Below are 10,620 nucleotides of genomic sequence, written 5' to 3'. Positions count from 1 at the left end.
AACTGGCGTCCACAGCCATCACTATCTCACTAAATCAGACTTTCCATCCTACAGTGATTGATACCTCAAAAGCAAGATGTGTAATTCTCAATATTTCATCTCCCTTCTTCCCAATCTCAAACTGTTCTTTTTTGTTTCTTATTTATAAATGACACTATGCTTGACACTTCCAACTGAGCCAGAAGCCTAAAGTGTCATCCAAGCTTCCCACTTCCTTCACTTCCTCCCATCATCACCTTGTCAACAAGTCCTATTGACTCTATCTCTTAAATACATCTCTAACAAACCAAAAGTTCTTCCAATTATATTTCCGAAGTGTATTTTGAATTCATCTACTTCTCTCCAGCTCCACTGCTACTGTATTAGCTGTGAGCCATATTCCCTCTCCTTTGAATTGAGGCCCTTGCAAGAAATGTCCTTACATCCTGCCTTTCCGTAAACCATCTACCACTTGTTTATTCGCTAAGTTATGTCTGACTCTTTTGTGACCCCATGGACTATAGCCCACCAGGCTCCTCTGTCCATGGGACTTCCCAGGCAAGAATACAGAGTGGATTGCCACTTTCTTCTCCAGGGTTCTTCCTGACCCAGGGATGGAACATGGGTATCTTGCATTGGCAGACGGGTTCTTCACCACTGAGCCACAAGGGAAGCCCCCAAACCAACTACCAGAGTAAGATGCAAATCTCATGAGGTCATCTACTTGATTAAGACCCTTCAAAGATTGCTGGATATAGGTCAGGCTTTTTATCATGATTTACAAACCTGTCTCCTTACTTCCTTACTTGCTCTTTGTTTCTGATTAACAAATTGTTTATCCTTCCCTGTCTCCCCACTGCCCCCCGACCTGACTCATGGACTTTCTTTCACTGTTGCTCAAGATATTCTTTGCCCTAACATTACCCCTGGCTCCTTGTGCCTGGTTGAGGTCCAGAATTCTTTCAAGACTCAGCTCACCTCCTCTTGTGAATCTTCTGGCTCCCTGAAGCTAGTTGACGTGGGTATGACAGAAAAATCCTAGATTCTTGGTTCTGATAGAGACTAGAGAGAGGCGGGGCAAGTAAGTTCAACTCTCTGAGACTTTTTCCTCATCTGTTACGTGAGGATATTGATACCTGCCTCTAATATTTAGGAAATCATTAAGTGGAAGAAAATTAATGGAATGCCTAACACACTGATGTAGGCAGCAACTATTAGTTCCCTTCCTCCCTTGCACTGCACACCCTGTGTCTACCTCCATTATTTTAACTCCCATATATTGGTGAAATGGCCAGTTTAACTGTCTCCCCTTCCAAAACCACTGGTGCCTGGAGGACTAGAACCTTGTCCTACTTAACTCTGTATTTGCAGACCCTAGCTCAGGACTGACAAATAAAAATTAAATAAATTTTTGCTGCATTGAAAACCCTACTCTTTCACTAGCCGTGATTTTACATAAGTTGTTTATTAAGACTGAAAGACAGCCATTCCTCTGTATCCTCGGGTTCTGCATCCACAGATTCACCCAACCATGAACTGAAGATATTTTTTTCTTAATTCCAATTATAAAAAACGAAACTTGAATTTACCATGCACCAGCAAACTATTTACATCGCATTGGATATTATAACTAATCTAGAGATGATTTAGAGTATACAGTGCAAATACTATGCCATTTCATATAACGGACTTGAACATCCACGGATTTTGGCATACATGGGTTGGGGACTTGGGAGTGGGGGGAGTCCTGGAACCAATCCTACCAACCCCTCACCACCTATACGGATGGTGGACTGTACCGCTCTTCCCCATCTGCAGCAGCACTGTGTCAGCTGTCAGGTTACCTTCACTCTGGGCAGCTGGCGGGGATCTTTCCAACTCCACTACAAACCCTTAAAAGGCTGGATAAAGGAACTAGAAAAGATGCAAACTGGCAAGCGACCAACAGTCGAGAGGTGTCGGGGCCATAAGCCTCAAAGCAAGGATTTTAGGCGTCAGGCTGGGTGAGGGGCCGAAACCCACAGACACTGAACCCTCGACATTGAAGTGTTCCCACCCCAGCGGATCCACACTGGAGAACCGCGAATCCGGACGCGAAATGTCCGCTCCAGCGCAATTCCGCAACACTTGGTCTCCGCCCTCCGGGCTTTGTCACGTAGCCGCTGGATGCGCCGGGAATAAAGGAAGGAGGCCTAAGGGAGGGGCGAACGTGGCGTGGGAGGGACGAGTCGGGGGCGCGTGACGTCACCCCTAATGTGTGCGTAACGTGAACGGAAGCGGAAGCGGCTCTGTTCGCCGCCTCTCCCACCGGCCCGATGAGCTGCAGCGGCTCCGGCGCGGACCCCGAGGCGGCGCCGGCCTCCGCCGCCTCGGCCCCGGGCCCGGCGCCAGCGGTCTCGGCCCCCGCCGCGCTGCCCGCCGGCACCGCCGCGGAGAACAAGGCCAGCCCCGCGGGGACAGCAGGGGGGCCTGGGTCTGGAGCCGCAGCAGGGGGCACTGGAGCCGTGGCGGCGCGGGCCGGGGAGCCTGCCGAGCGGCGCGGGGCGGGTGAGGGCCGGGACGGATGAGGGCGAGGGCCGCGCTTTGGGCTGGTCCCAGCGGCGGGTGAGGGCAGAGGGTAAGGCAGACCTAGCGGGGCCCTCGAGCCTCCCACCTCCGTGTCTCAGTTTGCTGGTTTTCCTTCAGCTCCGGTGACGACTGGCGGCGCGGCGCCCCCGGAGGGGGCCATGTCTAACGGGGTTTACGTGCTGCCAAGCGCGGCCAACGGAGAGGTGAAGCCGGTGGTGTCCAGCACGCCTCTAGTGGACTTCCTGATGCAGCTGGAGGATTACACGCCTACGGTGGGCTTCCCGCCTGAACAAGGCTCCTGACTCGCTGTCATGCCAACTTCTGCCACACCACCTGGATTTGCAGCGTCCTCTTGTGTTTATTTCCCTTCCTAGCTTTTGTGATTTTCCCTTTCTGCCCACCCAAACTGGGAGCTTCCTGGTAGCCAGGCCTGCCCTCCATTTCCCTACCCCCACTCTCAGCCCCGCAGTACACAGGGCTAACGCTTAGTCGTCTAATTTCTCAGATCCCTGATGCAGTGACTGGTTACTACCTGAACCGTGCTGGCTTTGAGGCCTCCGACCCACGCATGTGAGTAAACTCAGGGCAGGTTAGAGTGTTGGGTGCTTGTGTGGAGTTTGTTGTCGATGCCCTTCTCATACCATTTTTTTTCTCTCTAGAATTCGGCTCATCTCCCTAGCTGCCCAGAAATTCATCTCAGATATTGCCAACGATGCCCTACAGCACTGCAAAATGAAGGGCACAGCCTCTGGCAGCTCCCGAAGCAAGAGCAAGGTGTGAGGGGAGGCGCATTGATTCAGTAATTACCTCCTACAGCAGCAGAGGCTTAAATTATCCTGAAACCCCTTTGAGGGAAATTAAGCTTTAGGGGAGGTGAAAGACCTACTCAGGGTCACCCGCCTGGGATTGAAATCTGGAATTCCTGTGTTCAGCTGGTGCTCTTCCCTCTTCCCTCAGGACCGCAAGTACACTCTAACCATGGAGGACTTGACCCCTGCCCTCAGCGAGTATGGCATCAATGTGAAGAAGCCGCACTACTTCACCTGAGCCACCCAATCTAAATGTACTTGTCTGTTCTCTTGTCCCCACACCAGCCTGTTTTCATAATAAACTTTATTGTGACAGGCAGGGCTGATCCCTCCCATGCTGGGAGACACCGTGTGGCAAGTGACAAAGCTTTGAGCCCATTCCCTTTTGGGGCCACAGTGGTAGGGATGGGGGCAGGGGATGGGCCCCATGGCTGGGGTAGTACCATGACTAGTGGCAGGGGAGGCAACCAGAGGCCTGCTGCTTTGGGGAGGTGCACTCCCCTAACCGTGTCCTGACACCTCTGGAGTTCAGACAAGTACTTTCCAGCTCTACTTGTCCTGCATCTTCTCCAGGATAGGCACAATCATGTCAAACTTGGGCCGCTTAGCAGGGTCTTCATTCATGCAGATCTTCATGAGTTTACATACGTGGGGGGAAATGCCTGGTGGGATGGTAGGCCGAAGGCCTTCCAATGCCACCTGCAGACACAAGGAAAAACAAGGTGAGTCTCAGAACTTGAGTCTCAAGTGAGGAGAGACGTCTAGCCCTCAGGACAGGATTCTGTATATTTGAATCAGTGTGGCAGGAGTCCAGCTCCACTACAATTATTGTCACTACCACCACAATTCCCCCAACACAAGTATATCCAGTTATGCTCTCACCTTCATTCCAATTTCCATGTTGGAGAGGTCAGCAAAGGGTACCTCCCGTGTCACCAGTTCCCACAGAAGCACTGCAAAACTCCACATATCTGCTGAGCGTCTGTTTGTGTCTTCAGGCTTCTTTTGCAGAGCTGGAGGGACAGGACTTATCTGTTCCAGCTGCTTGTCCTGTCTCTGTTCCCTTCCATTACTACTGAGCTGCCCCTTCTCTGCCTCACATCATAATGCCATCACTCACCTTCAGGAGCCACCCAGGCAGGTGCATACATGCGCCCGGGGCACTGGAAGGAGAACTTGACGTCGGCCATACTGATTCGAGCAGTCATGTCCTCATCAATCTGAGGAAGAGAAGATAGTTGTGTGGAAGAAGGTAAGTCCTATTCTAGGGAAAGGACCTCTGGGGTGTGGGCCGGGAGTGAAGTTGTAATCTCACCATTACACTACGGCTGTTGAGTGCATGTCGTGGGATGAGGGGCTCTAGTGTGTGTAGGAAGGCCATGCCCCTTGCCATGTCCAGTGCAAACTTCACAGCCTGACTCTGGTCCACAACGAAATCTAAGTGAGAAGGCAAAAGTTAAATCATTTGGAGAAGCTCACAGACTTTCCTTCCCCACAGCCTGCTACAATGAGATTTGGCACCCCCTACTCACTGGTGCCTTCATGCAGCACGTTGTACAGGGATCCGTATGGCATCCAGTGTGTGATGAGGGTGGGGTGAGGAGCAGGTGGAGACTGACAGGCACCGAGCACTGGGAGCACATTGGGATGTGAGAAGATCCTGGAAGAGGGAGAGAATGTCCCTGGCTGAGATCCAGCATAAAAGATCTCCCTCTGGGTGCTGGACAGGGTTCCTTGAAATCAAGGCTTCCAGTTTAGGCCTTGCCCCACCTGAGCCGGGGACACTCCTCATTGAAGTCCCTGCTCTTCCTTGTACTCCAGTCTCGAACCTTCAGCATCTTCACGACAATGTCATTGCCCTGCCAGCGGCCCTTCCATAGCTGAGGGACAGATAAGGGTTAGAAGGCTTTAACTAAGGCCGCTGTTTTCTTGCCCACTAACTGGAGGAGAAACTTAAAACAGGTGCACAACAGGTAATATGGTGGGGTTGGGTGGGGTGGGGAGTTACCTCTCCAGAGTGATTCTCGTTGAGCTTCGCCAGGAAGTTGAGCTGTTTGAAGTCAATGCCGGAGTGTTTGTTCAGAGTCCCATTTCCTGAGAGTGTGGGCAGGTCAGGTACCCAGCTTCCCTCTTTCCCAGCCCCAGGAGTCCAGGACTATTCTCTCACCACCCCTTCCCTCACAGCTGACTCACGGGGCCGAGTGCGGGTAGTCCCCTTCCAAAATGTGTCCTTGTATGGAATACGGTTCAGATTCTGGCCCATCTTCTCTGCCCGCTCTGGGGAAGAAAGACAAAGTCTTGACCTCAGCTGTTGTGCGGAAAGAGATAGGCGAGGACAAGACGACACAAGCGATGGGTGGGGACAGACCTCGGAGCAGCTCTCTCAGGGGTGCCTTGGCTTTGTCCACAGGCATCTCTCCATACTTGTTACAGATGCTGACAAGGGCCCCATTCGCCACAAGGTCCTAGAATTAAGAGATGGCTATGATGAGGGCATTCCCAACTAACCATGAATGCAGATGCAGTACAAACCTTGTGAATGTTGTACCCAGGACAGTACTCACAGGATGGGTTGAGGGTTCCAGTCTCCCACTCAAGCTCAGACTTCCCACCCATCCCAGAGCTCGGCCTGAGTACTCACCTCTGCCACCTGATCTTGGCCCCAGAAACAGGCATAGTGTAGGGGCACATTCCCATGCTCATTCACCGCATTGATGTCAGCTTTGTACTGCAGCAGCTGGTCCCCATGGCCAAACAAAGAGGTAGAAGGTACAGTCAGTCCCAAATGAGAGAAGTGTACTGAGGCATGCAAGGAGGGAGATGAGTACACATACTTTGTACGTTATGTTATAGTGCCTGTGTCTTACTTCCAGGCATGTGCGTCAAGGGGTTCATACATACCTTCTGTACAATATCACGGTGCCCATGACTGGCTGCTAGGTGCAGAGGGGTATCATCCCCACGGTTCATCACATTGATTCGTGCCCCCCGCATGATCAGCATCTCGACCACAGCAGATCGGCCTTCTCGGCAGGCCCAGTGCAAGGGGGAGAAGCCATGATCGTCCCTTTGAGGAAGGCGCAAGGGTCATTGATTTGGAAGTGGGATGTGGGCAAAGGCTTTGACACAGAAAAACTTAATATTCACTTTGCATACTCTCCCTGGGAAGCCTTACCTCTAGAACTTTGATTCTCATTCATGCCAGCAATTCCCAAAGCTGTCCAGTCCAGACCTTCCCCTGAGTTTCAAACCCAGCCAACCACTACCTGAAATCCCAACAAATCCATGATTCACTGTCTTGCTTTTCTTCCCTAGCACGCTCTATCTCATGAAATGGTAACATTCTTCATCTGGTCTCTGCACCCCTTTGGCAACATCTGTTGGTTCTTTCTGTTTACACCACATCTTGTACACTGCCTTACTACATACAGTACTTGTCACACTAGATTGTAAAAATCTGTTAAATGGGCTGTCTTGTCTATTAGACTAAGCTTCTTGAAAACTGACAGCAGCTGTTCAGTGCATGTTAATAAGAAGGAAGGGAAGCTTTGCGAAGAAAAGCCACAGTTTATGGAAGAGGAAGCAAGCTTACTGATTGGCTTTGGTTCTGATACTGAAATTAAAATCTAAAAAGGAAATGGAATTAAAATGATGGTTTGCAGGGGTTTATAATGAAAAAGAGAAATGCTTTGGGTAAGTCATTCATGAGGCAGATACCGCCACATAAGACAGGATTCTACTCAAGCAACCCTAGATACAGAAAACAAGAAAATAAGAATGACTTAATTAGAAAGAAAGCTGTACCTGACTTTTTTCTTTTCCCAAGAACTCTATTTTATAAAGTTAAAGAAATGTACAAACAACAACAAAAAAACCACAACTGGGTGGAAGCTAGGCCTGCCTGACAGCCCGGGGCCATAAAAGGAAATTCCCTCCAGTCCTGGGCCGCAGATCCAAGGGGCGGAGCAAGGGGGCGGTCCGTGGTCTGGGCCGTCAGCCTCCGGATGCCTTAGTGCTGCGGTCACTTCCCGTGTGGGGGCTCTAGGCGGGGCCTGAAGCCGAGCAGGGGTATGATCACCCCAGACCATCCAGATGTCCCCAAAGCCAAAGTGGGTGGTGGGTGTGACCTTTAACTTACTGATTTCCCTCTACAACTGCCCTCATGTGTTCACAAAGATAGCCAAAAGCTTTCCTGGGAGATAGTCCCCTCCCTCTTCCTAAAGCAATCACCACCCCTTACTTATCAGTCAGTTTTGCATCCCAGTTCTTTAATTTGTGCCCCAGTTTATCAGTCTCGGGAAGTCTATGGCCCCAGAGAAGGCCAGAGCCTGAGAGCAAAAGTATGGGCACAAGGGTTCTGTCCACTGCCAGGCTCACATCACCTCAGAGCCTGAACTTTAATCCCAAAGAGACCAGCAGGAAATTGACCCTTACTTCATATCCAGCATATAGCCAATTGGGGCCCTGAAGCCTATCCACTATCATACCTGCACCACTTTCACTAACAGCACTCATAATACCACTTTCATTAATACACCTTTTGGCAGCAGTCTTCCTAGATGCCAGCTTCATTGGAAAAAGTTACCTACCCTTTATGATGCCACCAACAAAATAGTAGCTGTGCTGTCTTTATCAGAGTACCGTTTGAAGAATTATATAAAAAATGGAACAAGTGTGAATTATAGAGAAATAGCATTGAGTCTAATGGGGACCCATAAAGCCTGGATGAAAGTGACAGGTGATCCTTAACTCTCAAACCTAAAATCTATTTTCTCCTCACCTTAAAAAAAGTTCCACCATCCTGAATCAGCATCACTACTGCTTTTCTTGCTTTCCTGTCTCAGTCAACCTTAAAGAGCTTGTCTACGTTCCCTTTCTCTACCTCCCATTCAACCTGCCCAGGAGACCACTGCCTTGAGGGCAAACATTATGTCTGATTCTGGACTTCTAGCACCCAGTACATGTTCAGTATAGCTCCTTAAATGAAGGAACCAAGTATAGGCTGGTTTTTTCACTTGTTTTCCTCTGAAACAGCTCTCACAGAGATCATTAAATATATAATTAATTGTAAATTCAATGGTTACACTTTAGCACTCAAGTTCTTTGAACTCTTAGCAGTCTAGAGTACCACTGACCACTCTCCTTTCATTGAAACATTCACTTCTTTAAGCCTTACTAGCATATTTTCCTGTTTCTTCTTCAACCTCTAGTTGCTCCTTTTTGGTCTTGTAGATTTCTCATCCCGTTTCATATCCACCTCTTCAGGTGCCATCTACATGCTATGTGTGTGTGTCTGTGTGTGTGCGCGCGCGCGTGTGCATGTACATGCTCAGTCATGTCTGACTTTGCAACCCCATGGACCAGCCTGCCAGACTGTGTGTGTGTACACACTCAGTCATGTCTGACTTTGCAACCCCAAGGACCAGCCTGCCAGGTTCCTCTGTCCATGGGATTTCTCAGGCAAGAATACTGGAGTGGGTTGCCATTTCTGGCTCCAGGGAATCTTCCAGACCCAGGGGTTGAACCTGCATCTCTTGCGGGTCCTGCACTGGCAAGTAGATTCTTAACTGCTGAGCCACCTGGGAAGCCCATCTTCATGCTAATATCACCCAAATCTTTGTCTCCAAGTCAGATCTCTCTCCTGAAATCCAGCAGCCTACTCCACATTTCCACTTTATTGTCACTTAAATGTGTTCAGAGTGGAACTCACCACCCTTCAGCTTTGTCAGTCTAAATAAAAGGAACCACCATCTACCCAAGCCAGAACCCTGATCTACTTTGACCTTCCTCACTTTCCACACCAAGTCTCACCAATTCTTTATTCGAAAGATTTAAGGAATTTGATCACTTTTTCTTTTTTGCCTGCCCCAATTCTAGTCTAAGCCATCACCACTTGAGATGGGCTAGGCAGTTAGTTGCCTCTCTTCACATCACCACTTGCTCTTCACAAAGCATCCAAGATGACATTTAACAAATGGACAATCTCATCGTACCATTACATGGCTGGCTCTAAACCCTTGCCCTTGCAATAAAAACATTATTATAGCCTAAATACTCTTGCATGATCTGACTGACCCTTGCAGACCTTTCCTGTCTTAACTTCTGTCATTCTACACTTGTGCTTAAAGCTTTAGCCCACAGAAGCCCAGCGGTTTTCTCTCCTCTAGCCATATGGAGCTCCGGACAGTTTCTGGCACTCTCTGCTCCCGTGTCTTGCCCTCTAGCTTTTGCCCATGAGGTTCACTGAGGTTAGAAAAGTTCGCTGCAGTCTCTGCCTGTGAAATTCTTATTCAGTCAAGATTAAGCTCAAACAACAGCTTCCGGTGTGGAGACCCTCTGCCCCGCTGACAGGCTGTGCTAACCCTCATCACACTGAATAGGAAAGTTAGCCGCCCGCACCAGAAATAAGCACCCCACATCGCGGAGAGGAGCATGACTTTGCCCGTCCTCTCGCCCCCCAGCCACCCCAGCTCACCCCTGGTTGAGGTCGTTCTCCGTGTTGTCCAGCCACAGGCGGACCGCAACCGCGTTGCCCTCCCGGCACTGAGTGAAAATGTCGTCCATAGCAGCGTCCCGGCACAGAGTCCCCTAGATTGGGAAAGTGTGGGGACTGTAGAAGGATCTAGGGGGTCGGTGAGCCCCAGGCTTTGTCCCCTACAGGAGAGAAGTGTGGTGTTGGGCTGGGGGTCTGGGCTCTGCGTCCCCAGCTACTGGATGTCTGAAAGGAGTTGTTAGGGAGGCAGCGGGATGATCCTGGACTGTGTCCCTTGAGCGCGAGGGAAAGGCGGATCGGGCGAAGTAGGAGTTGATTAGGAGGTAGTGTCTCCCGAAGGGATGTCACGAGAGCAAGCACAGAGACCCTACCCGCGAACAGAGCTTGGGGGGTGGGGGGGAGGTTTGGGATGGGGGGAGGGAGTTTAGGCGCCGTATAGCCTGGAGGAGGCGATCGGAGGTCCTAGCCGGGAATGGCCCTCGTTCCACACTCGGAACCGAGTAGGTGGAGTGAGGGGTGACCGCCTGGTAGAGGTCGAGGCTTGGGGAGGGGGCACGGGTGCCCCCACACTCACCGGGACTCGGGCTAGAGGAGCCTTCTCGGGGGAACTCCCGTCCGGCCGCGCCCGCCGCTCGGTCCCGCCCCTGGCCCTCTCTGGCCGGCGCGGGCCTCCTTCTCCCAGCCCCTCCCTCCCGCCTTCCTTGCCCTTCTAGCCCACCAGTGTCTAAACTCGATGGTCTTCGGCACTGCGCCGGCTGCTCTAGCCACTTC

General features: G+C 50.8%; 2 protein-coding genes across 3 annotated transcripts; one reads left to right on the top strand and one right to left on the bottom strand.

Annotated features, from left to right (window-relative positions):
- The first annotated feature begins 2,261 nt into the window (after nt 1–2,261).
- Nucleotides 2,262–3,671, top strand: TAF10 (TATA-box binding protein associated factor 10). Its single transcript, XM_065944701.1, has 5 exons — nt 2,262–2,526; nt 2,665–2,819; nt 3,053–3,117; nt 3,207–3,321; nt 3,505–3,671. Exons 1-5 carry the CDS (start codon nt 2,295–2,297, stop codon nt 3,592–3,594), a joined length of 657 nt encoding a protein of 218 aa, XP_065800773.1. The 5' UTR covers nt 2,262–2,294; the 3' UTR covers nt 3,595–3,671.
- ILK (integrin linked kinase) lies at nt 3,643–10,525 on the bottom strand. 2 transcript variants are annotated; one of them, XM_065944699.1, is made up of 13 exons: nt 10,424–10,525; nt 9,832–9,944; nt 6,258–6,423; nt 5,998–6,093; nt 5,725–5,821; nt 5,550–5,633; nt 5,365–5,450; nt 5,127–5,236; nt 4,889–5,016; nt 4,672–4,793; nt 4,477–4,576; nt 4,239–4,369; nt 3,643–4,055 (listed from the first exon to the last, which is right to left on the bottom strand). In XM_065944699.1, exons 2-13 carry the CDS (start codon nt 9,918–9,920, stop codon nt 3,906–3,908), a joined length of 1,359 nt encoding a protein of 452 aa, XP_065800771.1. In that variant the 5' UTR covers nt 9,921–9,944; nt 10,424–10,525; the 3' UTR covers nt 3,643–3,905. The 2 variants fall into 2 exon arrangements, with proteins under 2 accessions (XP_065800771.1, XP_065800772.1); XM_065944700.1 differs by having other exon boundaries at nt 9,832–10,010; nt 10,424–10,508.
- Nucleotides 10,526–10,620: the final 95 nt, after the last annotated feature.

Source organism: Muntiacus reevesi, chromosome 9 (genome assembly GCF_963930625.1).
Source record: "Muntiacus reevesi chromosome 9, mMunRee1.1, whole genome shotgun sequence".
Classification (NCBI taxonomy): Eukaryota; Metazoa; Chordata; class Mammalia; order Artiodactyla; family Cervidae; genus Muntiacus; species Muntiacus reevesi.
The sequence above is the reverse complement of the archived record's forward strand: the minus strand, read 5'-3'. Positions and strand labels throughout refer to the sequence as shown.